General features: G+C 47.1%; 1 protein-coding gene across 1 annotated transcript in view; it reads left to right on the top strand.

Annotated features, from left to right (window-relative positions):
* Positions 1–2,919, top strand: part of dnal1 (dynein, axonemal, light chain 1) — a 45,257-nt gene extending 42,338 nt beyond the window's left edge. Inside the window, exon 8 of the mRNA XM_038782237.1 lies at positions 2,206–2,919. Within this exon, the coding sequence (XP_038638165.1) occupies positions 2,206–2,249 (44 nt within the window). The 3' untranslated portion in view covers positions 2,250–2,919. The remainder of the gene's footprint in view (positions 1–2,205) is intronic.
* The last annotated feature ends 23,784 nt before the right edge of the window (positions 2,920–26,703 follow it).

Raw genomic sequence — 26,703 nt, 5'->3', positions numbered from 1 at the left:
CATGAAATATCCCAAGGCACTTCAGAGGAGCATAATCAGACAAAATTTGACACTGAGCCACTTAAGGAGACATTAGGAAGTTGACTAAAAGCTTGGTCGAAGAGGTAGGTTTTAAGGAATTACTTAAAGGAGGAGAGGGAGAGGTGGAAGGGCATAAGGTCCAGGTAGTTGAAGACTCATCCCCAATGGTACAGCTATTGAAATCTGGGATGCGCTAGAAGCCGAATATAGGGAGCGTGGCGTCTTGGATTGTGGGGCTGGAGAACATTATAATAATCTTTATTAGTGTCACAAGTAGGCTTACATTAACACTGTAATGCAGTTACTGTACATTAGAGATCGGGAGGGATGAGCCATGTAGGGATTTGAAAACTTTGATCATTTTAAAATGAAGGCATTGCTGAACTGGGAGCCAATGTAGGCTGGTGATGGCTGAACAGAATTTGATGCCAGCCGGCACGTTCACTGCAGAGTTTTGAATAACCTCAAGTTTACAAAGGATGCAAGATGGGAGGCCAGCCAGGAGAATACCAACAGGGGGTAAAGAAGTCCAATATTTACACTGATTGTATAACGAGGCATTGCACACTGGTGGACTCTGGTTTGGGGAGTTCCCTTTCTGACAAGCTTGGCTCTTCACAAGGGAAGTGAATGCTCAACCTCAGGAGGGTCATACCAACAGAATGATGATTTCACGCCTTAAAGTGAATTTTGTCACATCAAGAATAGTTCAGCCCACAAGAGTGCTGTCCACAGTTTTGGTCTCCGAATCATCAAGAGGTATGTAGAAGTACTAGACAAGATTTGCAACTGAAATTACAGCTATTGAGAAAGATTGAACAAGTTGGGGCTCTTTCCTCTGGAAAAGAGTAGAGATTGAGGGGTGCCCTGATAGAGGTCCTAACAATTCTGAACGTGTTTCAACTTCTGGAAACAAATAACAAATCCATTAAGGAATACAGGAAGAATCTGAGTCTGTTTCTGTGCTGTGTATTATATCTCATTATATTTAGTTTGCAGTTTTCATGTTTGCAATGAGGAGTGAGGGAAGTGTGTAACCAAACAAAAAAGAGCAAATGTCAGCTGTGTTTGAATGGGTAGTCCTCTGAGTCGGGGGTTTAGGTCTCACTCAGAGACTTCACACAATCTGGGATAACATGCCAGTGCTTTACTAAGTCAATGCTGGGCAGCACGGTGGTGCAATGGTTAACAATGCCGCCTCATGGCACTGAGGACCCGTGTTTGATCCCGGCCCCAGGTCACTGTCTGTGTGGAGTTTACACATTCTCCCTGTGTCTGCGTGGGTTTCACCCCCATAACCTAAAGATGTACAGGGTAGGTGGATTGGGCACGCTAAATTGCTGCTTGATTGGAAAAAGAAGAATTGGGTACATTAAATTTATAAAAAATTAATGGCTATATAAATACTAAATCAATGCTTTACAGTCTGGATGTTGCCGTTTTTGGATTAAACTTTTAATCGAGGCTCTGTCTCAACTCAAATGAATAAAAGATTAGAACATAGAACAGTACAGCACAGAACAGGCCCTTCGGCCCTCAATGTTGTGCCGAGCCATGATCACCCTACTCAAACCCACGTATCCACCCTATACCCGTAACCCAACAACCCCCCCCTTAACCTTACTTTTATTAGGGCACTATGGGCAATTTAGCATAGCCAATCCACCTAACCCGCGCATCTTTGGACTGTGGGAGGAAACCGGAGCACCCGGAGGAAACCCACACACACAGGGGGAGGACATGCAGACTCCACACAGACAGTGACCCAGCCGGGAATCGAACCTGGGACCCTGGAGCTGTGAAGCATTTATGCTAACCACCATGCTACCCTGCTGCCCATTACATGGTAGATTACAATCAAAGTGCAGTGACCAGTGTCCTGGCTAAACTTAATCCCTCAGGCAACATTGCTAAAGCAATTTAATTGGTCATTCATATCATTGGTTTGTGGGTTCTTGCTGTGTGACAATTGGCAGCTGTGCTTCCTGACATTACGACAATGACTGCACTTCAAAAGTGTCTCATTGGGTTTTGAAGCACTTTGGAACATTCAGAGGTCATGAGTGATAGTGAGTAAATACTCTCCCATTCCAAAGCGAATGCTGTGCTTTACCTCAAGTCTGAATTATGTTTTCAGAATGAAAACCAATAAGTTTCTGACAATGTAACCTCTTTTAAATCTAGGAGTCCCTGTCATTAAACAAGTGGATGAAGAAGCCGAAGACTAATGCGCACATCACAACGACTGACGTCTCAAAGATCCCAATGTTCTCCTTCACCATTGCACTTTCCTCACCCTTCCTTGTGACTGGACTTCATCCCAAGCTGCTTGCATACTGTAGTTTTTAAAGCATTCCTAGCGTGTACTTTGTTGTGTTGCTTTGTGATTAATATTGCTTGTTGAACCAGTGAGTTCTTCTGTACCCACTGACTAGCTCCGAATTATTTAAATTTCTGTTTCAGCCACCAGCAGCAAGAGTTGCTTCAACTACAGAACGTAATCGTTTTTTTTTTATAGTTTTGTGTAGCAAATGCATTAGCTCTGTGACTACATAATAAACATTTGCTCATTTGTGGTAGGCTACTTGAAGTTAGTGTTTTTTTATTTTAACTTATTTGTAATTATAAATTAACTCGAGGATGTTGTTACAAGGCAGCTATGTAGTTCAGGAGTGTGATGTTACTCTTGCACTAGGACTTTCCCTTGCTTGTTGTATGCAGCTTTTCTTCATGCTTCTCTCGTCAAGATCAGTCCAGATTTTTAAGTGATCACCTTGTTTTTGTAAAGTGCTTTTTATCCATTTTATATAAAGTAATTTATCAGAGGATGTGGTACTTGTAAGTGATACCTTGTGAAAAATGATTTATTCTGGTAGTGATTAAAGATCATTAACTTTCCCATCTCTGTTCTTGCTAATGATTCCAAAGCACCGACTCCATGCTCTCTGCTCCCCTGAAGATATGGGGTAGATATTGGTACGCTTGTGCTGGTTTCTTCAGGTGCCAAGTGGGTGTAATCTTAGAATTTACAATGCAGAAGGAGGCCATTCGGCCCATCGAGTCTGCACCGGCTCTTGGAAAGAGCACCCTACCCAAGGTCAACACCTCCACCCTATCCCCATAACCCAGTAACCCCACCCAACACTAAGGGCAATTTTGGACACTATGGGCAATTTATCATGGCCAATCCACCTAACCTGCACATCTTTGGACTGTGGGAGGAAACCGGAGCACTCGGAGGAAACCCACGCACACACGGGGAGGATGTGCAGACTCCGCACAGACAGTGACCCAAGCCGGAATCGAACCTGGGACCCTGGAGCTGTGAAGCAATTGTGCTATCCACAATGCTACCGTGCTGCACACCTTGCTGGTGAGATGGGTTGTGCATCAGGACACTGAAATTTGTCTGTCCCTTTTCAAGGGTGGCTGTGTCAGGCCTATGCCTATGTTAATCGGGGGGCCTAACACTGCGCCACCTCTACAGGTATGTTTTGTTTCATAGTTATATTGGAAGGGGAATAAAGCCTCCCTGAGGAGCTGTGAAGAGTGGGAGTTAGGTTGGCCAAATCTGGCTGGATACGTTCCTGGAAGTTTTAGCATAGCCTCTCCCTTCGAACTATCCCACCTATTCATTCTCGCCATTGGTTCAGCCTCCTCTCCAAGGCGATTGGAAGTTGAGTAGATTATTTGTTATCTGGTTGGAATCATCTTTTTTTTAATAAACGTTTTTATTAGCTTTTTCAAAGTTTTTTTACATAATTTACTTTACACATAGTTAACTACTATAACAATCTCTCCCTCAACCCAAAAACAATGAATCAACTAACTACCCCATCCCCTTTTAGCTGCTGACTGAGGCTAATCCCTTAAAGTGAGATATGAACGGACATCATCTCTTGTAAAACCCCTCCTCATTCTCTTAAGCCAAATTTAACCTTCTCTAGGCTTAGAAACCCCATTAAGTCTGCCAGTTTTAGGTACGACCAAATCATGTGCAAATGATTGGCCAGCCGCTTCCCACACCTTTCACAAATGTCCTCAACCCCTTTGAACGGGTGATTCATTCTCAACTTTGTCAAATGTTTCTGTGAACTCCCCCTTCTATCCCCAACACCTCTTCCAGCAAAGAAGAAGGGGCTAACAGTGGAAGGTGGGAAGACCTTTACGAAAGCTCAGATCTGAGCAAGGAGGGGACATGAGAAGTCTTTGGCAGGTAGGATCAAGGAAAACCCAAAAGCTTTCTATAGGTATGTCAGGAATAAAAGAATGACTAGGGTAAGAGTAGGGCCAGTCAAGGACAGTGGTGGGAAGTTGTGTGTGGAGGCTGAGGAGATAAGCGAGATACTAAATGAATACTTTTCGTCAGTATTCACTCAGGAAAAAGATAATATTGTGGAGGAGAATGCTGAGACCCAGGCTATTAGAATAGATGGCATTGAGGTGCGTAGGGAAGAAGTGTTGGCAATTCTGGACAAGGTGAAAATAGATAAGTCCCCGGGGCCTGATGGGATTTATCCTAGGATTCTCTGGGAAGCCAGGAAAGAGATTGCTGAGCCTTTGGCTTTGATTTTTAGGTCATCATTGGCTACAGGAATAGTGCCAGAGGACTGGAGGATAGTAAATGTGGTCCCTTTGTTCAAGAAGGGGAGTAGAGATAACCCGGTAACTATAGGCCGGTGAGCCTAACGTCTGTGGTGGGTAAAGTCTTGGAGAGGATTATAAAAGATACGATTTATAATCATCTAGATAGGAATAATATGATTAGGGATAGTCAGCATGGTTTTGTGAAGGGTAGGTCATGCCTCACAAACCTTATCGAGTTCTTTGAGAAGGTGACTGAATATGTGGGCGAGGGTAGAGCAGTTGATGTGGTGTATATGGATTTCAGTAAAGCGTTTGATAAGGTTCCCCACGGTCGGCTATTGCAGAAAATACGGAGGCTGGGGATTGAGGGTGATTTAGAGATGTGGATCAGAAATTGGTTAGTTGAAAGAAGACAGAGAGTGGTAGTTGATGGGAAATGTTCAGAATGGAGTTCAGTTACGAGTGGCGTACCACAAGGATCTGTTCTGGGGCCGTTGCTGTTTGTCATTTTTATAAATGACCTAGAGGAGGGCGTAGAAGGATGGGTGAGTAAATTTGCAGACGACACTAAAGTCGGTGGAGTTGTAGACAGTGCGGAAGGATGTTGCAGGTTACAGAGGGACATAGATAAGCTGCAGAGCTGGGCTGAGAGGTGGCAAATGGAGTTTAATGTGGAGAAGTGTGAGGTGATTCACTATGGAAAGAATAACAGGAATGAGGAATATTTGGCTAATGGTAAAATTCTTGGTAGTGTGGATGAGCAGAGGGATCTCGGTGTCCATGTACATAGATCCCTGAAAGTTGCCACCCAGGTTGATAGGGTTGTGAAGAAGGCCTATGGTGTGATGGCCTTTATTGGTAGAGGGATTGAGTTCCGGAGCCATGAGGTCATGTTGCAGTTGTACAAAACTCTAGTACGGCTGCATTTGGAGTATTGCGTACAGTTCTGGTCGCCTCATTATAGGAAGGACGTGGAAGCTTTGGAACGGGTGCAGAGGAGATTTACCAGGATGTTGCCTGGTATGGAGGGAAAATCTTATGAGGAAAGGCTGATGGACTTGAGGTTGTTTTCATTAGAGAGAAGAAGGTTAAGAGGTGACCTAATAGAGGCATACAAAATGATCAGAGGGTTAGATAGGGTGGACAGCGAGAGCCTTCTCCCGCAGATGGAGGTGGCTAGCACGAGGGGACATAGCCTTAAATTGAGGGGTAATAGATATAGGACAGAGGTCAGAGGTGGGTTTTTTACGCAAAGAGTGGTGAGGCCGTGGAATGCCCTACCTACAACAGTAGTGAACTCGCCAACATTGAGGGCATTTAAAATTTATTGGATAAGCATATGGATGATAAGGGCATAGTGTAGGTTAGATGGCCTTTAGTTTTTTCCATGTCGGTGCAACATCGAGGGCCGAAGGGCCTGTACTGCGCTGTATCGTTCTATGTTCTATCTGTCTATCTAAAGCCCTCCCTCCTCGGGAGCTTATGTTTCTCCCTCAATTCTTCAAATGATGCAAAACGACCTTCCAGAAACAATTCTTTCAACGTGATTACACCTTTTTCCTCTCAGTCTTGGAACCCTTTGTCTATTTTTGCCGGTTCCAACAGATGGTTTTCTCGGACTCGCATCAGTTTTGACCCTGCCCCTAACTTAAAATGTTTGTGAAACTGCTTTCATATCTTCAGTATTGACACCACAACCGGGCTCCTCAAGTATTTCCATGGCGCCAACAGGAGTTGTGTAGTAGCCAGCACCCATAGCCCCAATTCCTTGCCCCTTCCTCCATCCGAACCCACACTGTATCAGTTTCCTACCCCAGCACCAAACCTTCTGAGCATTCACTGCTCAGTAATAGTGCACAAGATTTGGTAAGACTAGGCTGCCCAATTGTCGCCGCCTCTGAAGCAACGATTTAAGAATCCCAGGAACCTTCCCATCCCATATAAATGAAAAGATCAATTGTTCCCTCCCCACAAAAATGCTTTAGATAAAAAGACCAGGAGACACTGAAATAAAAAGAAACATTGTGGTACAACGTTCATTTTTACTACTTGCACTCGGCCCTCAAGCGATAGCGGCAGAATATCCCACCTTTTGTAAGTCTTCCTTAAGCCTTGCTGTTTGCCTGAAATGGCATCACACCCATGTTCTGTCCCCTCTCGGTGTTGAAATTGAAAAGCACTCACTTTTTCCAAGATTTAACTTCAAGCCTAAGAAGGCTCCAAGCCTTTTTAGTAACCTCATAATGTCTCCAATTGTAGGTATCCGGTCAGATATATATATATATATATATATATATAATATATATATTCATACAGTAAATCATCGGTGTATAATGCCCTGGTTAGCACTGCTGCCTCATGGCACTGAGGACCTGGGTTCAATCCCACCCCGGGTTACTGTGTAGAGTTTTCAAATTCTCCATGTCTGCGTGGGTCACCACCCCCCCAACCCAAAGATGTGAAGAGTAGGTGAATTGGCCACGCTATTTGAATTTGTTGTAAAACAAACTACATCAACTGCACTATCACGATCCACACCCCTGGTCACCTGCTCAAAAAATTCAATGAAATTTGTTAGGCATGACCTCCCTCTGACAAATCCATGCTGACTATTCTTGATCAAACCTTGCTTCTCCAAGTGAAGATAGATCCTCTGAATTTCTTCAGAATTTTCTCCAATAGTTTCCCTACCACTGACGTGGGCCGGGATTCTCCGATACCGCAGCCAAGTTCTGACGCCGGAGTCAAAAGCGGCACGAGCCACTCCAGCGTCAACGGGCCTCCAGGCCCACGTATTCACCCCTTCCTAGGGGGCTAGTACGGCGCCGGAGTGGTGTCCGCTGCTCCAGTGCTCAAAGTCCGACGCACCACGGCAGGCGTGGGTCCATGCATGCACACCACGGCCGGTGCAAGTCTGCGCATGTGCGTGGGTTCCCATCTCTGCGCTGGCCCCCGGGCAATATGGCGGAGCCCTACAGGGGCCGACGAGGAGGAACATAGACCCCCCACGGCATTAGCCAGCCTGCCGATCGGTAGGCCCCGATCGCGGGCCAGACCACATGTGGAGGCCCCCCCCCGGAGTCGGATGCCCCCGCCCCCCCCTCACCAGAACGGCCTCCGCAGCCAGAACTCCGAGGCCCCGCTGGCTGGGACCATACGTAACCCACGCCAGCGGGGCTTGGCCAAACTTGGCGGGCACTCGGCCCGTCGAGGCGTGGAGAATCGCCAGGGGGGCCGCTTTCAATGGCTCCCGACCGGCGCGGCGGCAATTCTGCGGGCGCCAAAGAATCGGTGCCGGAGAATTGCCGGGCCGGCGTCGTGCGATTCTCGCGCCCCCCTCCCCCAGCGATTCTCCGACGCGGTGCGGGATCAGAGAATCCCGGCCGTGAGATTCACTGGCCTGGTTTCCTGACTTATCTCTACAACCCTTCTTAATTAGTGAGACCACATCAGCTATTCACCAGTCCTCTGGCACTTCCCACGTGGCTGGAGAGGAATTAAAATGACCTTGCATTCATATAGTATCAAAACATATCACAACCAATGTGTGGGCATAATGTAGCTAAAGATAGAAACCAATTTGTGGGTAGCAAGGTTGAACCAAACAGTGGTAAGTTAAAGACTGAGCCAGTTTGGTGTTGGGTGGCAGTTAAATGCTGCCCAGAATAGCAGGCCTCTTCTCTTGCTCTTCAAATAGTGTCATGGGATCTTTCAGATCCGAATCATCAGGCAGACGGGACTTTAATTTAACAATATCAGCCAAAAGGTAGTGCCTCTGGCAATGTAGCACTCCCTCCTGTGCTGTATTGGTAATTTTACTGGCAATAGTGTTAGATGTTCTGGGTATTGATAAGACCCTCCATTCACTCTTTTGCCAAAGGGTGTTAACCAATGTTCCCACTAAGCTGCACAGGTGAATGGTCATACAGCAACCTGAAAGGTATTGTTCTGGCCTTATTCTGTGATAAATAATGTGTGCACAAAAAGGCCCCGCACCACAATTACATTTCAAAGTGAACCTTGGCGTTAATCCTTTCATTTTAGCCATCGTTTCAAGTATTAATGTCTGTTCAACCATATCTATTTTCATCATTAAAACATTCCCACCTGGGTGGCTCGGTGACACAGTGGTTAGGACTGCTGCCTCACAGCGCAGGGACATGGATTCAATTCCGTGACTGTCTGAGTGGAGTTTGCACTTTCTCCCCGTGTCTGCCTGGGTTTCCTCCGGGTGCTCCGGTTTCCTCCAACAGTCCAAAGATGTGCAGGTTAGGTGGATTGGCCATGCTAAATTGCCCCTTAGAGTCCAAAGGTCAGGTGGGGTTATGGGGTTTCAGGAATAGAACAAAGAAAGAACAAAGAAAATTACAGCACAGGAACAGGCCCTTCGGCCCTCCCAGCCTGCGCCGATCCAGATCCTTTAACTAAACCTGTTGCCTATTTTCCAAGGTCTACTTCCCTCTGTTCCCCGCCCATTCATATATCTGTCCAGATGCATCTTAAATGATGCTATTGTGCCCGCCTGTACCACCTCCGCTGGAAAAGCGTTCCAGGCACCCACCACCCTCTGCGTAAAAAACTTTCCACGCACATCTCCCTTAAACTTTCCCCCTCTCGCCTTGAAACCGTGACCCCTTGTAATTGACACCCCCACTCTTGGAAAAAGCTGGTTGCTATCCACCCTGTCCATACCTCTCATAATTTTGTAGACCTCAATAGGGTGCGGGAATGGGCTTAGCTAGGGTGCTCTTTCAGAGGGTGGGTCAGTATAGACTTGATAGGCTGAATGGCCTCCTTCTGCACTGTAGGGCTTCTATAATTCTATGTACATTCCTTTGAGGGAAATTGGTTTTGGCTTGAAAGATCCAATTTCAGGAGGTACCAAAATATCAGAAAGCACGCCAAATAAATGGCACAAAATCAACGTCTTCTGGAAGTGGACATGCTTCCAGACCCCTATAGCATTTGGAAATTACATTTCCTGCTTCCAGGAGTCACATTCCGCTTGAATGGTTTCCACATTGGAACTGCTGTTAGCGGCACCTTTATATGCTAAGGACTTTTCCTTATCTTTGTATTCAGTGTTGGGTGTTCCCAAGCTAAAGTAACAAGGGTTCCACTGCACTGTCAGCTGAACTTGTTTCCATCTCCTCGGCTATTTTGGAAACTGAATGTTTAAAAAATTTATTGGATCCATTTGTTAGTCTTCATGGCTGGGCAGCACGGTAGCATTGTGGTTAGCACAATTGCTTCACAGCTCCAGGGTCCTAGGTTCGATTCCGGCTTGGGTCACTGTCTGTGTGGAGTCTGCACATCCTCCCCGTGTGTGCGTGGGTTTCCTCCGGGTGCTCCGGTTTCCTCCCACAGTCCAAAGATGAGCAGGTTAGGTGGATTGGCCATGCTAAATTGCCCTTAGTGTTGGGTGGGGTTACTGGGTTATTGGGATAGGGGGAGGTGTTGACCTTGGGTAGGGTGCTCTTTCCAAGAGCCGGTGCAGACCCGATGGGCCGAATGGCCTCCTTCTACACTGTAAATTCTATGATACGTATGGTTTAGAAGATTGAATCCGCGATGCAGAAGTTGATTTCCCAATTTAGGATAATCTTCCTGTGTAAAGGAGATGCTACATTTTCAGAGCAATTGTCTATATGATGATCTATCGAACGAAATTCCTGCTCTGCTGATGTTAAGGAAATAAGAGATATGAACAGGGGTAGACCATTCCACCCCTTGAGCCTGCTGTAGAGTCTTGATTTCAAATCAAGGGACAGCTGCCGATTATGTTATAGATCTCTTGCCACACACAACTACATCAGTGTTGCTTTTATTTAGAAAGAAATTGCACTTCTAGAGCACTTTTCCCAATCTCAGGCCATCCCAAAGCACTTTACAGTCAATAAAGTACTTTTGTAATGGAGGAAACACAGCAGCAGATTGCACACAGCGAAGGTCCCACAACAGCAATGTGATCACAAACAAATAATCTGCTTTTTAGTGATCTTGGCTAAAGAATGAATGTTGGCCAGGGCACTAGGGAGAAGACGTCTAGTCTTTGAATTTGTGCCAAGCGATGTTTCACATCTGCCTCAGAGGGCAGCAGAGCCTTGGTTAATGTCTCCGCTGAAAGCTGGAACCTCCAAGAATGCAGCCCCCCCCCCCGAATTGCAATGGAGTGTCCACCTAGATTATGTGCTCAAGTGTCCTAAGAGAGACTTGAATCCACAGCTGACTCTAGGATCAGAGTGACTCTACTGAGTATCCACTGAGACACAGCTGGCAGTGGCAGCCCATCGAAGTTCCATGTTGTACCATTGGAATTCCTCATGTGTACCAGGTCATTCCTCATGTGGGCCCATAGTGCAACTTTGATTAGGTTGAAAACAGCTCTCCGCAGATCAGTATTTGAAAAGGGAGATATGTATGTTGGGCAGCTGGTCCGCCAATCTTTAATTATTTCTTTCAGCTGGATTGTATCATTGAAATTTAAACCCAGCAGATCTGCCAGCATCTATCAAGAGAGAAACAGAGTTAATGTTTCAAGTCCCTTGACTCTTCATCAGAACTGAAAGTGACAGAAAGTGTTAGAGCTGTAGGAGATTGCAATAAAAAGTAGCAACTTTAAGAACGAAAGATAGATGGTCTGGTAGGAACAGAGGTAGGCCAATCACCCCCTCGAGTCTGCTCTGCCATTTAGTAAGGTCATAGCTGATCTGTGACCTAACTCCATACACCTGCTTTTGGCTCATATCTCTTAATATCTTTCCTTAACACAAATCTATCTCAGATTTAAAATTAATAACTGATCAAGCATCAATTACCGTTTGTGGGAGAGAGTTGCAAATCTCTACCACCTTTTGTGTGCAGATGTGCTTCCTAACATCTCTTCTTAATGGCCTGGCCTAATGTTTTTGACTATGCCACCTAGTTCTAGAATCTCCAACCAGTGGAAACAGTTTATCTTTATCTCCTCTGTCTTTTCCTGTTAATATTTTGAAAACTTCGTTCAGATCACCCTTTAACCTTCTGAATTCTAGCAAAAGCAGTTCTAATTTGTCATCTGTCCTCGTAACTTAACCCCTGTAGTCCAGGTCTAATTCTTGTAAACCTACATTGCATTCCCTCTAACCAAAATATCCTTCCTAAGGTGCGGTGCCCAGATCTGCTCCCAGATTTGCATTGAGGCAATACATGCATGGGATATTAAAAAAGGAGGGGGGGGGGGGGCGTTTAATATAGAGGAGAAAGGTCTAAATCTAAAGTTGCTGAACTTAGTGTTACATAGAACATAGAACAGTACAGCACAGAACATGCCCTTCGGCCCTCAATGTTGTGCCGAGCCATGATCATCCTACTCAAACCCACGTATCCCCCCTATACCCGTAACCCAACAACCCCCCCCAACCTTACTTTTATTAGGACACTAGGGGCAATTTAGCATGGCCAATCCACCTAACCCGCACATCTTTGGACTGTGGGAGGAAACCGGAGCACCCGGAGGAAACCCACGCACACAGGGGGAGGACGTGCAGACTCCACACAGACAGTGACCCAGCCGGGAATCGAACCTGGGACCCTGGAGCTGTGAAGCATTTATGCTAACCACCATGTTACCCTGCTGCCCTGTTGAGTCCTGAGGGCTGCCAGGTACCCAACTGGAAGATGAGGTTCCTCTAACTCCTCCCTCTTCACCAATCAAGAACCCAAACGCTCCTTTCAGGTTAAGCAGCGTTTCACTTCCTTCAATTTGGTCTACTGTATTCGCTGCTCCCAGTGTGGCCTCCTCTATATTTGAGAGATTAAACGCAGACTGGGTGACCGCTTTGCAGAACATCTTCGCTCAGTCTGCAAATATAACCTCAACCTTCCTGTCACTTGCCATTTTAACTCAGCATCTTGTTCCCATGCCCACATGCCTGTCCTTGGCCTCCCACAATACTCCAGTGAAGCATGGCGTGGGCTGGGGGAGCAGTAAGGGGGTGGGCGGTGGGGGGGGGTGTGCTAATTACAAGGTTAGGTTGGATAGGCTGAGGTTGTTCTTCTTGGAGTAAAGGGAAATTTGATAGAGAGGTGGACAACGTTAAGACAGGCTTAGATAAGGTCAACAATGACAAACTGTTCCTATTAAGATTAGAGGATACAGATTTCAGATTTTAAACAAGAGAGGCCGTAGTGGGAGCAGCGAATACAGTAGACCAAATTGAAGGAAGTGAAACGCTTCTTTTGGAAGTTGGCTGGGCATGGAAGGAAATCAATTTTTAGGGCTACGAGATTGAACAAGGGAGGGGACTGACTGGATTGCTCCTCAAGGAACAGGTATAGACTTGATTAGCTGTCTGGCCTTCTTCTGTGGCAAATGACTCAATGTAGCAAAGGTCAGTCTGGTCCCATGGTGATGTTGAATCATTTTTCAATATCAGAATTTCACTATTCCAGGCACACACACAATGCAAGAAAATCTCCACTGTACAATACTTTTATTGTTGCATCAGCTTGGTTACTTCCGTTCTGGTACTTTGCATGTAATCTGATAAGCAAATCAGTCATCTTGGCACAGATATCACCTGCACTGTGCAATCTGGGATGGCGCACTGGTTAATTTTGTGTATGAGGAAACATGTAGACTACATTTTCTCTGATCTCAGCTTACATCACTGAAGAAGGTCATTTAGCTTGTTTAATGTGCTTGGAGAAGTCACACAAATATTTCCCAATCCAGCAATGGGTGGAATGAGATCCTTCCATGTAACATCATGCAGGCCTATAGCATAAAACAAGTGTGCTTGTAACCTGTTATTTGGCACTGGTCAAGTTGCAAAAATAGATCTACCACACAGGGTACTGTGTTCAGTTCTGATCTCCATATTACAAATAAAAAGGTTGAGTCTTTTTTCCCCAGAAAAGAGGGTTTATCAAGTGACCTCTTGGGGCAGCATGGTAGCATTGTGGATAGCACAATTGCTTCACAGCTCCAGGGTCCCAGGTTTGATTCCGGCTTGGGTCACTGTCTGTGCTGAGTCTGCACATCCTCCCCGTGTGCGTGTGGGTTTCCTCCGGGTGCTCCGGGTTCCTCCCACAGTCCAAAGATGTGCAGGTTAGGTGGATTGGCCATGATAAATTGCCCTTAGTGTCCAAAATTGCCCTTAGTGTTGGGTGGGGTTACTGGGTTATGGGGATAGGGTGGAGTTGTTGACCTTGGGTAGGGTGCTCTTTCCAAGAGCCGGTGCAGACTCGATGGGCTGAATGGCCTCCTTCTGCACTATAAATTCTATGATTCTATGACCTGATGGAGGTCTTTAAAAGTGATAGGGTTTGATAACAGTAAGAAGTCTTACAACACCAGGTTAATGTCCAACAGGTTTGTTTCAAACACTAGCTTTCGGAGAAACAAACCTGTTAGACTTTAACCTGGTGTTGTAAGACTTCTTATTGTGCTCGCCCCAGTCCAACGCCGGCATCTCCACATCAGGGTTTGATAAGGTTAACATAGAGATGATGTTTCCACTTATGAGGCAGTCCAGAACTAGAGGCCATCAATATAAGATAGTCACTTAAAAATGCAATGGAAACTGTTGTGTTTTGCTGCTTCGTATATCATAAGCTGCTTCCTGATGGAGGCTTTGTCAAAGGAAGCTCCAGACTATGAAATTAGTTCAACGTGTTTATTGAACTATTAACACAGTTCTCAAATGAGTTTGACTCTCTGCTAATCTAGCTGTTGTAACTCAATCTAACTGTACCAGCTTGCTCTAAGCCATGTGCTGGAGTGTGATACTGTTGATCAACCCTGTATCACTCTCTAGGTGTCTGTCTGTGGAAAGAGGCAGAGCATGTTCCCGTAACAGCCTCCCCGAACAGGCGCCGGAATGTGGCGACTAGGGGCTTTTCACAGTAACTTCATTTGAAGCCTACTCGTGACAATAAGCGATTTTCATCTTCATTTTCATGTGTGCCCTGTCCTTTTATATGGGTTGTGAAGTGCCCCCTTGTGGTGATGTCACCTCTGGGTGTCCTGATTACCCATTGGTTGTATCCTGTTCTAATGATCCATTGGTTGTATATCTGCATGTCATGACATCTCTGGCGCTCCCTCTAGTGGTTACTTAGTTGTAATGTATTTACATTAACCCCTTGTGTATATACAGTGATGCATATCACCACAGAAACATCATTACCCAGTGGGTGTTTGAACCATTGAGAGATACAGCACAGCAGGGAGCCTCCCAGTCCACTGTGCATGTCCTGTCTCTTTGAGGTCTATCCATTTAGTCCCACTCCTGTGCTCTTCCCCCATAACCCTGCAAAACGTCCCTCTCCAAGTATATATGCAATTTCCTTTTGAAAGTTACTGTCGAATTTGCTTCCATTGCCCTTTCAGCCAGTGGCAACATCCTGGAATTTTCCTCCAGGGATGGAAGTGGAAACAATCAATCATTTCAAATGGAAACTGAATGGAGCACTTGAGGGGAATGAACTCACAGAGCTACAGGGATTGAGCAGGAGAATCGGACTGACTGACTGGATTGGTCTTCAGGACACCTTGCTGTTCCAACCAAAATGAATCACAGTATACATCTCTGCGAGAAACCAATTATCACCACTTACGCCCTATTTCCATACAATTAATGAGAGCCACACCTTACCCAACTGCCTCCCGTCATTCAGTGACCTCCCCAGCAAGGGGCTGGTTTAGCTCACAAGGCTAAATCGCTGGCTTTTAAAGCAGACCAAGCAGGCCAGCAACACGGTTCGATTCCCGTACCAGCCTCCCCGGACAGGCGCCGGAATGTGGCGACTAGGGGCTTTTCACAGTAACTTCATTGAAGCCTACTCGTGACAATAAGCGATTTTCATTTTCAAGTGGTCACGCTGGCACTGATTAGTACTCCTTTTGAAAAATGTGAACCTGGTGGAAGGGCTTCTGTGGGGAGCCAAGGAGGTGAGTAGCCATCTTTGCTCACAGGCAAAGAACCCGGGAGTGCTGGGCTTGCCACCCCAGTTCTCGGTGGAGGGTGGGGGAGGCCCAGCAGGGGGTGGGGCCCCTCTGCAGGGGTGGGCCGCCATGGGGAGTGCTGGGGGGGTGCAACCGGTGTCAGCAACTGCGCATGGCACCAGCATGCCAACCCCTGGATCATGTGAACCCGTTCCGGAGGCAACCCTTATCCCTGCCTGTTTGTCCCATCAACCACCCATAATCTCCAAAGTCTGTGCAGCTGAAGGTTATTATAATAGGGAATTGGCAATCATGGTTCAGTGAGCACTTCACACAACCCAAGTGGATTCCCGTGGGTGGGCGGGCCATGTAGCATGTGCAGCTCATTGCCTAGCATCCCAATCACACCTTGGTGCCTGGACACTGCGGCAGGCAACAGCACGCATGCAACAGCCAACATCCGACCATCCAGGGGATAGGACACAGCTCCAGGGAACATGTCCATGTCCGGACGGTGGGCGGGTGCTATGATGATAGGTAGACTATCCTCAGTATATAATATGAGTAGTTCATCATCACTGTAAATTCTATGATCTGCATGTGTATTATAAGTTATATGTTTTATTGTTGTAGTTCTATCATCCGAACAGCAGGTGGGGCGAGTACGGAGTCCCAGGACCCGGGATGCACCATGTGCTCCATCAGAAGGTGTTTGTAAGGAGTTGATCACAGTCGCAGATACAACAGCTCTGTTGTATCTTTGTGTAAGTTAGTGTAAGACATTTATTTCCAACTGTATTCATCTTAGACATTTTAGTTATTCGTTAATGCATTGTTAATAATAAATAGCTTTGTTTATAAGACAAAGTCTAATGTTCTTTGTTCACATCAGCCCAATTCAAGAACATTACAAGTGCCACGGGGAGATGCCTGGAGAGTTGGGCCAAGGGTTCGGAGGTCGGCTTCATGCTAGTTGTGCACCAGAGCAGTGTTGGCCTCTGTGCCACACATTGCAGGCGACATCTCCTGCGCCCGTAGACTCTGGGACTCCTCCAAGTGGCTATGGATCTGCTGGAGTGTCGCTGACATCTTCCTCTGAATGTCCCAGCTGCTCCCTAACGTCTCCATCAACTCCGGTTCCACAGACGCAGCATCAGGCTGGGACCCAGCTGGGTCCTGGGATCCAGCAGCCCTCTGACTACTGTCTTGCCTGGAGCTTCCTGCCTCCACCTGATGTGCATCAGCAGCAGTGTGGCGCTCACCAGATTGTGCCCCAGAAGCCTGACCACTAACATTTCCCACTGAGGTGTGTGTATCTGCGCTGGTGGAGGGTGGGGATGACAGCTGTGATGCAGCTAGTACGGTGACATCCTTGGTGCTTCCCTCTAAGGTGGTCTCTGGGAGGCAGGAGAGGCTGCCGCCCGGGATGGGCCGTTGCTGTCGGCTGGAGGGCCTGTGGGAGAATGGACATGTGGTCAGTGGGAGGGATGAGTCAGTCAGTAAGGCAATCACTACTCACATTTGACAGGTCCTCCGGGTGGGGTCGATGGTTCCTCACCTCTGCGCTGTCCACCAGCCTCCGTGCCCCAGTGAGCCTTACTTCTGTTGTGGGAAAAGTCTTGGAAGGGTTTACAAGAGATAGGATGTATAATCATCTGGAAAGGAATAATTTGATTAGCGATAGTCAACATGGTTTTGTGAAGGGTAGGTCGTGCCTCACAAACCTCATTGAGTTCTTTGAGAAGGTGACCAAACAGGTGGATGAGGGTAAAGCAGTTGATGTGGTGTATATGGATTTCAGTAAAGCGTTTGATAAGGTTCCCCACGGTAGGCTATTGCAGAAAATACAGAGGCATGGGATTCAGGGTGATTTAGCAGTTTGGATCAGAAATCGGCTAGCTGATAGAAGACAAAGGGTGGTGGTTGATGGGAAATGTTCTGACTTGTGTCCAGTTACTAGTGGTGTACCACAAGGATCTGTTTTGGGGCCACTACTGTTTGTCATTTTTATAAATGACCTGGAGGAGGGAGTAGAAGGATGGGTGAGTAAATTTGCAGATGACACTAAAGTCAGTGGAGTTGTGGACAGTGCAGTAGGATGTTACAAGGTCCAGAGGGACATTGATAAGCTGCAGAGCTGGGCTGACAGGGGCAAATGGAGTTTAATGCAGAAAAGTGTGAGGTGATTCATTTTGGAAGGAATAACAGGAAGACAGAGTAGTGGGCTAATGGTAAGATTCTTGGTAGTGTGGACGAGCAGAGAGATCTCGGTGTCCATGCCCATAGATCCCTGAAAGTTGCCACCCAGGTTGAGAGGGTTGTTAAGAAGGCGTACGGAGAGCAGCACGGTGGCCTAGTGGTTAGCACAACTGCCTCACGGCGCTGAGGTCCCGGGTTCGATCCCGGCTCTGGGTCACTGTCCGTGTGGAGTTTGCACATTCTCCCTGTGTCTGCATGGGTTTCGCCCCCACAACCCAAAAATGTGCAGAGTAGGTGGATTGGCCACACTAAAATGCCCCTTAATTGGAAAAAAATAATTGGGTCATCTAAATTTTTTTTTAAAAGAAGGCGTACTGTGTGTTAGCTTTTATTGGTAGAGGAATTGAGTTTCAGAACCATGAGGTCATGTTGCAGTTGTACAAAACTCTGGTGTGGCCGCATTTGGAATATTGCGTGCAGTTCTGGTCGCCACATTATAGGAAGGATGTGGACGCATTGGAAAGGGATTTACAAGGATGTTGCCTGGTATGGAGGGAAGATCATATGAGGAAAGGCTGAAGGACTTGAGGCTGTTTTCGTTAGAGAGAAGAAGGTTAAGAGGTGACTTAATTAGGGTGGACATTGAGAGCCTTTTTCCTCGGATGGTGATATCCAGCACGAGGGGACATAGCTTTAAATTGAGGGGTGGTAGATATAGGACAGATGTCAGAGGTAGGTTCTTTACTCAGAGAGTAGTAAGGGCGTGGAATGCCCTGCCTGCAACAGTAGTGGACTCGCCAACACTAAACGCATTCAAATGGTCATTGGATAGGCATATGGACGATAAGGGAATAGTGTAGAGGGACTTTAGAGGGGTTTCACAGGACGGCACAACATCGAGGGCCGAAGGGCCTGTACTGCGCAGTAATGTTCTATGTTCTATGATCTATATGCTGGGTTTCACCTTGGGATGATGGGGCAGCTGGTTTGAGACCCGGCTGTCCCTGCATCATCTGGCTCTGCCAGCCCTGGAGGATCCCTGATGTCTGCACTATCGTGTTAACCCCTCAGCGATGCTCCTCGATGACTGGGATTTGCTCTGCAGTGTCTCGGCAATGCCCACCTGTGACTGGGGCAACTTCATAGCGCCTTGGCAATGCCCATCTGAGAGCGGGACATGTCCTGCAGAACCTTATCAAGGTCAGCCTGGTACTGAGTGACATCCACAGCGAGGCGGACATTCTGCCGAGACCCTCAGCCATGGCAGTCACCGACTGTGTGATGCCTTGGACACCTTCACTATTGGTGCCGACATTGTGCACCAGGCCCTCCACTGTGGTCGCCTCCCTAGCAGTGTTGCCCTCGGTGCCACGCATTGCCACCGACATCTCCTGCGCCAATAACCTCTGGGACTCCTCCAAGCGGTTATAGACCTGCTGGAGTGTCGCTGACATCTCCCTCTGAATGTCCCAGTCGCTGTGCTATGAAATCCTTGATAATGGGCTCTAGTAACTTCCTTACTGTTGACGTTAGGCTCAGTGGTCCATAGTTCCCTGTTTTCTCTCTACCTCCCATTTTGAATAGTGGGTTATATTAACTACCCTCCAATCTGTGGGAACCATTCCAGAGTCCAAAGAGTTTTGGAAAATGACCACAAATTGATCCACTAATTCTAGGGCCACTTTCTTAAGTATTCTGGGATGAAGATTATCAAACTCTGGAGATGTATGCCTTCAATCCCATCAATTTCTCCAAATCATTTAGCTACTAAAACTAATTCCCTTCAGCTCCTAATTAAAACCTGTGCTACTCAGAACTTCCGGTAAATTATTCATGTCTTCCTTTGTGAAGACAGAAGCAAAGTACAAATTTAGTTCCTCAGCCATTTCTTTGTTCCCTTATGGATTCCCCCTTTTCTGACTGTAAGTGGCCTACATTCATTTTTATCAATCTTTTTCTCTTTACATACCTATAGAAACATTTACAGTCAGTTTTTATGTTTCCCAAAAGCTTACTTTCAAATTGTATTTTCCCTTTCTTAATCAATCCCTTGGTCTGCCTTTGCTGAATTTTGCTGAGGATTAGACTCAACTATCCTAGACTGCACATCCCTGTTCGCTAAGGTACAATTTAGTATGGCCAATCCACCTAACCTGCACATCTTTTGACTGTGGGAGAAAACCAGAGCACCGGAGGAAACCTGTGCAGACACGGGCGAAAGTGCAAACTCCACTTAGATAGGGCCGGAATTAAACCCGGGTCCCTAGCGCTGTGAGGCAGCAGTACCACCACTGTGCCACCGTGGCGCCCTATAGTCCCTGCCCTTAAACGTGATCTGTCCAGAAGTGTGTTGTTCCTCGTGTCTTAATAAAGCTCGCAGTCTCAAGTGTGGAGAAGATGCTTTATTGTGGGTTCATTCAGTTTCCAGAGCTCGACCTAGAACTACCTTCCAGTGCTAACTACCAGCTTTGCTTGCTGTGTGTCCTGCTTACCAGCCCGCCTGCTGTGAAGAGTGTGTGTCCTCACTTCCTGTCCTGATCTATTTATATGGCTCTCCCGTGCTCCCTCTAGTGGTCGCTCAGTTGTGTTGCATCTGGTTAACTTGTGATCACCACATCCCCCTTTTTCTCTTAATGTGCTCCGACGCCATTTTATCGCGGATTTCAGCGTTTTTTCTTTCTAAAAGTTGTAAGTTACCTTTTCTTTCCGATCTGGACTGGATTTCAGCGTTTTGGCTTTGTGAAAAATTCATGTTATTTCTTCTTTTTGATTTGTTCTTTGCATTCGCGATTTCTTGTTCTTTTCGTGATTTTTTAAGTTTTGCATCACTCAGTCTCTGTGCAGTTTGGACTCTGAGTATGTCTTGCTGTTCAAATTTCTCACAGTACTCTTCAAATTTGTTTAGTACCGTTTGTAAGCTGTTTCTGTCTTCACCTTTTGAGTATTTAAATCCATTATAAACTTTCATAGCTTCATTTCCTTCGATGAGAATTGCTATTTTAATTTCGTCTGAAGCTGCTGCTGCATCATATGCTATGATACCGAAATCGAACATTTGTTTAAACCTTTCCCAGACACTTCTTACTTTTCCAGTCGTGTCCAGGTGAAGTGGGTATCCAAGGCACATCCTCTCATCAGCAATGTCTTCCCAAGTCGAATGTCCAGTAGGAGATTTCCATGCCATTCTTGGTTGAGATTTCCATGCCATTTTTTTTTTTTTTTTCTGTATCTGCAGCTGAGTTGTCCTGTCATAAGCGTCTGAAATCACTCCTGGGTACCATGTGTTGTTCCTCGTGTCTTAATAAAGCTCGCAGTCTCAAGTGTGGAGAAGATGCTTTATTGTGGGTTCGTTCAGTTTCCAGAGCTCGACCTAGAACTACCTTCCAGTGCTAACTATCAGCTTTGCTTGCTGTGTGTCCTGCTTACCAGCCCGCCTGCTGTGAAGAGTGTGTGTCCTCACTTCCTGTCCTGATCTATTTATATGGCTCTCCCGTGCTCCCTCTAGTGGTCGCTCAGTTGTGTTGCATCTGGTTAACTTGTGATCACCACAAGAAGGATTTGTGGGGATTATAAACTGACAATAAATCAAGCTGCCCAATCGATTGGTATCCGATTCCCTGAATTGAAGACCTCTGCACCAAAGGCGGGGGCCTCACCTATTCAAAATTGGACCTCGGGCACGTCTACCTGTAACTGTTGGATGAGGAGTCTCAGAAGTTCGCTACAATCAATACCCATAATGGCGCTTCATGTACAACATACTGCCGTTTGGCATTGATTCAGCCTGCGCTATCTTCCAGGGTACAATGGTAATTCGCCTCCAAGGAATTCCCAAGGAGATGGTTTAACTTGATGATATGCTAGTCACTGGCACTACATCAGAAGAACACGTGGCCAGCCTAGCAGAAGTATTAAAGAGGTTTTAAGATGGAGGTGTCCGCCTAAAATGTAAAAAATGTACGTTTCAGGCCTCTGGAGTGACGTACTTGGGATTGTGCGTTGATGCGACACCGTTGCACGCAGTGGAAGAAAAGGTCAAGGCCATGCGAGACGACCCTACACCCAAAAACGTCAGCGAGCTTAAGTCCTTCACTGGTACGGTCAATTACTATGGAAGGTTTATTTTGAATCTAGCCATAACACTGGTGCCATTACACCAGCTATTCAGGAAGAATCAGCAGTGGTAATGGGGGGAGCCGCAAGAGGAAACCTTCAGATTGATGAAGCAAGCATTCAAACCTCCTGGTGCATTTTGATCCGGGGAAACCAATCGTACTAACATGTGATACATCCCCTTACAGCACAATTTTATCCCACAAAGTGGGAGATGGTTTGCAACATCCCATCGCCTTTGCCTCAAGGACCCTTTCTGAAGCAAAATGAAACTATGCCCAGATCGAGAAGGAGGGCTTTGTGGTTACATTTGGTGTGAGGAAATTCCACCAGCATGTGTATTGTTGACGGTTCAAAATAGTGACAGACCACAAGTCGTTACTGGGCCTGTTAAGGGAGGATATGCCATACCGCCCATAGTCACGGCAAGGGTGCAGCATTGGGTCCTGCTGTTGGTCGCTTACAACCATGCTTTTCAGCACCAGCCTGGGACGCAATTGCTAATGTGGATGCGTTAAGTCGCCTGCCCCTACCCAAGAGCATTCCGCCACTACCGGCACCCCAGGAGATCGTTCTAGCCCTCAACTTCCTCGACACCCTGCCAGTGTTCGCAGGACACATCTGCAACTGGACCCAAAGAGACCCTGGGCTGGATTCTCCGATCCTACGGCTATGTCCACAGGATCTGTCTGGTCTTATGACCAGAAAGTCGGCGACACCCCTGCAGTGGCCCTCCATCCGGTGGGGGAGCTAGCAGCCGCGCGGTCCCGGCTTTACCTGCAGATACGGCCGGAGAATGGGTGGGTATGTGGCCGCGCATGCGCACGGCGGCGACATGTGGTGGCTGCGCTGTGTAACATGGCGCCGTCCACACACGGACCCGGCCTGTCAAAAACTGCCCCCTTGTAACCAGCCTTGCCCCCCCCCCCCCCCGGACCACCCCCCACCAGTCTCCCCAGCCCCTGCTCAAGCACCCCCCGCCAGCGGAATGGCTCTCCCCCCCCCCGACTGTGGCGGTGCTGGACACAGTCCGCAGCCGCCACACGAGGTCCCCGAATAGTGTGAGCACATGCGAGCGATGCCATCGGAGGCTTAACCTATTGAGGGTGGAGCATCAGGTGAGGGCCTCAGGTGATGTCGTGAGGCCGTCCATAGTATGACGTTTTGAGGGGGCGGAGCATCGTAAAATGGCGCTGCCCCGATTCGGCGTAACCCGGGATTCTCTGGCCGATTGCCGAGCGTAATTTCGGCGTCGGCAATCGGTGAAACCAGCCCCCTATTTTTTCAAAGTTCAAACGAATGATCCAGTCCGGCTGGTGATATGAGAAGCCTGGACAGCTTAGGCACTACTTCACTTGTCAAGACAAGTTGACATGTGATGACGGCATGATTCTGTGAGAATCGTGGGTGGCCGTGGTGCCTCAAGCCATGGTGCCCTTCCTTCAAGAGTTACACGGCGCCTACCAAGGGCAGACAAAGATGAAGATGTTGATGCGCAGTCAAATCTGGTGACCAGGCATAGAAAAAGCCATTGAAGAACTAGTACAACAATGTCACACTTGCAACATGCAGTAATCTTTGCCACCTTCCCTCACCCTTCACCCCTGGGAATGGCCAGGTTATCCGTGAACCAGGGTCCATGTTGATTTTGCTGACCCGATTATGAGCAAGATGTTTTTGGTGCTGGTAGATGCCCACCAAAGTGGCTATCAGTCCAGGAGATGGGGACCACTACCTTGGTGGCCACAGTAGATGCCTTGCCAGATGTTTTCCACTCATGGCCTTCCCGAGTCAATTGTTTCAGACAATGTCACCCCCTTCACCGGCAATGATTTTGTGAGAGCATACGACACACGAGGAAAGCCCCCATCACCCAGCGTCAACACTAAGCGGCAATTTAGCATGGCATTCCACTTAACCTGCAAATCTTCGGACCCTGAGTGGAAACCGGGGCCCCGGAGGAAACCCACGCAGACAAGCGCAGAACATGCAAACTCCACACAGTCACCTGAGGTCGGAATTGAATTCAGGTTCCTAGCGCTGTGCGGTAGCAGTGCTAGCCACTGTGCCACCGTGACACCGTGAGGGGTGTTGACCCCCAACGTGGAGTCAACAAGTCCAGCGAGCATTGTCAATACTGCTGTAACTCGGTCCAGCCAAGGGGAGCCAGGGGCTTCCATTTCTGTTCAACCTGAAGGTGGTGAGGCTAGTTTGCATGCTGTCGAAGTGGGCCCTCTTGAGGTGGCATCGACTGTGGACTACTCAATTGCCCAAAAGAGTGCTGAAACTGTGGCTGGTTTACAGAGGTCCAGGAGCACCTGGACGTCTCCGGACTGATTGACATTTTGACGGACTCTCTTTCCTTGGTTGTCCCTGTTAACAATTATAACTTTTGTACATAGTTTTGGGGTAGTGTGTTAAGGGACTTAAGGAAGCAAGGATGTGGTAGCGTGGTTCCTTTAAGCGGCAGGCTCCACAGACCACATGATTGTCCTGGGGTCAATTGCATGGAAGCGCATGAACCTCAGCCAATGGGGAGTTTGTGCGGGACCCTGGGCAGTGTGGACCAGGGTGCTGAAGTGTAAATACCTGGGACTGGATTCTCCGTTTTTGAGACTAAGTGTTGACGCCGGGGCAGGATTTGTCGACTTTCACGACAGCAAAACTGGCTCCGCATCAGTATCAATTCCGCTACCGTTGAAGGGCTATCAACGACATGGAATACAATCAATTCCAATGAAAAATGGTGCAGGATTCGCCGGGTCCGTGATTGACATTCAGGAGGCCGACAAACTGCAGCTGCACATACACATTACACTTGTGGTGATCACAAGTTAACTAGATGCAATACAACTGAGCAAACACTAGAGGGAGCACGGGAGAGCCATATAAATAGACCGGGACAGGAAGTGAGGACACACTTCACGGAAGGCAGAACTTGTAGCAGGACACAGACACACAAGCAGGCAGGCAGGCAGGCAGGCAGGCAGCACTTGAGGTAGCCGTATGTTAAGCTCTGAAGAGAGAACGAATTCACTATAAAGCATCTTCTCCACATTTGAGACTACGAGTTTTATGAAGACACGAGGAACAACACATGGTACCAGCAGTGGCTTCAGACGCTTACTACAGGACAACTCAGCTGCAGACACAGAAATAACAAAATGGCATGGAAATCTCCTACTGGACATTCGACTTGGGAAGACATCGCTGATGGGAGGATGTGCCTTGGATACCCACTTCAGCTGGACACGACTGGAAATGTAAGAAATGTCTGGAAAATGTTTAAACAATGGTTCGATTTAGGTATCATAGCAAATGATGCAGCAGCAGCCTCAGACGAAATTAAAAAAACAATGCTCATCGAAGGACATGAAGCTAGGAAAGTTTATAATGGATTTAAATACTCAAAAGGTGAAGACAGAAACAGCTTACAAATGATACTAAACAAATTCGAAGAGTACTGTAAGGAATTTGAACAGCAAGGCATGCTCAGAGGCCAAACTGCAGAGAGGCTGAGTGATGCAAAACTTAAAAAATCACGAAAAGAACAAGAAATCGCGAATGAAAAGTACAGATCAAAAAGAAGAAATAACATGAATTTTTCACAAAGCCAAAACACTGAAATCCAGTCCATATCGGAAAGAAAAGGTAACTTACAACATTTAGAAAGGAAAAACGCTGAAATCCGCGATAAAATGGCGTCGGAGCACATTTTGCAGACTCGGGCAAGCAAAGAACTACAAATTGCGTCTGCGCATGCGCCGGAACCGGAAGCCACGCATGCGCAGCTTAAAAAAGGTCGCGTTGCCGATCGTTATGCGCATGCGCAAGCCGCGCATGCGCAGTCTCAAAAAGTTTTGGTCGCGGATCGTTATGCGCATGCGCAAGCCGCGCATGCGCAATGGACACAAAACCGCACAGTGAAGGAGGACGGCCGATTTGCGCATGCGCAATTCATTTCTACGCGTGACGTCATGACGTCTGAGCATCCCGACCACGCCTACTTAAAAGGGCAATGCCCGAAAATTGAAAACAAGACACTTAAAGTGGTAAAACCAAATTTTCTTGCCTCAGAACACAAAAAAACGCCTGAACCTAAACCAAAAGTTAAAAACAACTTGCACAACACCCTGAAAAAAGCAGTCTGCACCACCCAAAGTGAAGAGAACAAAAAGAATTCCGAAACAACAAAAGATGATTTGTTTTTCGAAGATTACCTCTCAGACATGGCTGAGTCAGTCGGATATGCTAATCACAGCATCAGCGACACGGTCGCAAAGTTCAACACGAATCAACTCGTGGTAGATGAATCCAACCAAGATGATTTGGTTTTCGAAGAATACTACTCAGACATCGCTGAGTTAGTCAGATATGCTAATCACAGCATCAGCGACACGGTCGCAAAGTTCAACACGAATCAACTTGTGGTAGAAGAAGCCAACCAAGATGATTTGGGTTTCAAAGAATACTACTCAGACATGGCTGAGTTATTCGGATATGCTGATCACAGCATCAGCGACATGGTTGCAAAGCTCAACACGAATCTACTCGTGGTAGATGAATCCAACACCATGATGCCATGGCAGCTCGTCGATACATTGGATGTCAGCAATACCCAAGACGAAGACGACGCCACACAGAGAGCACAGAAAGACTCCACAGAGCGAGCGATGACAGGCTCCACAGTGCGAGTGATGAAAGACTCCAAAAGGGATGCAAGCAAACACTCCCTGGTGAACACCATGCATGAACAAGACCATGAAGGTAAACCCGCTGTATCTGAGCAACCGCAAGCAGACTATGAAAGTCTACCAAGCTCACATGAACAAGAAGAAGACAACGTACATCTA

The sequence above is a fragment of the Scyliorhinus canicula genome, chromosome 2 (genome assembly GCF_902713615.1).
Source record: "Scyliorhinus canicula chromosome 2, sScyCan1.1, whole genome shotgun sequence".
Classification (NCBI taxonomy): Eukaryota; Metazoa; Chordata; class Chondrichthyes; order Carcharhiniformes; family Scyliorhinidae; genus Scyliorhinus; species Scyliorhinus canicula.
This window is presented reverse-complemented; position numbering and strand designations above follow the sequence as displayed.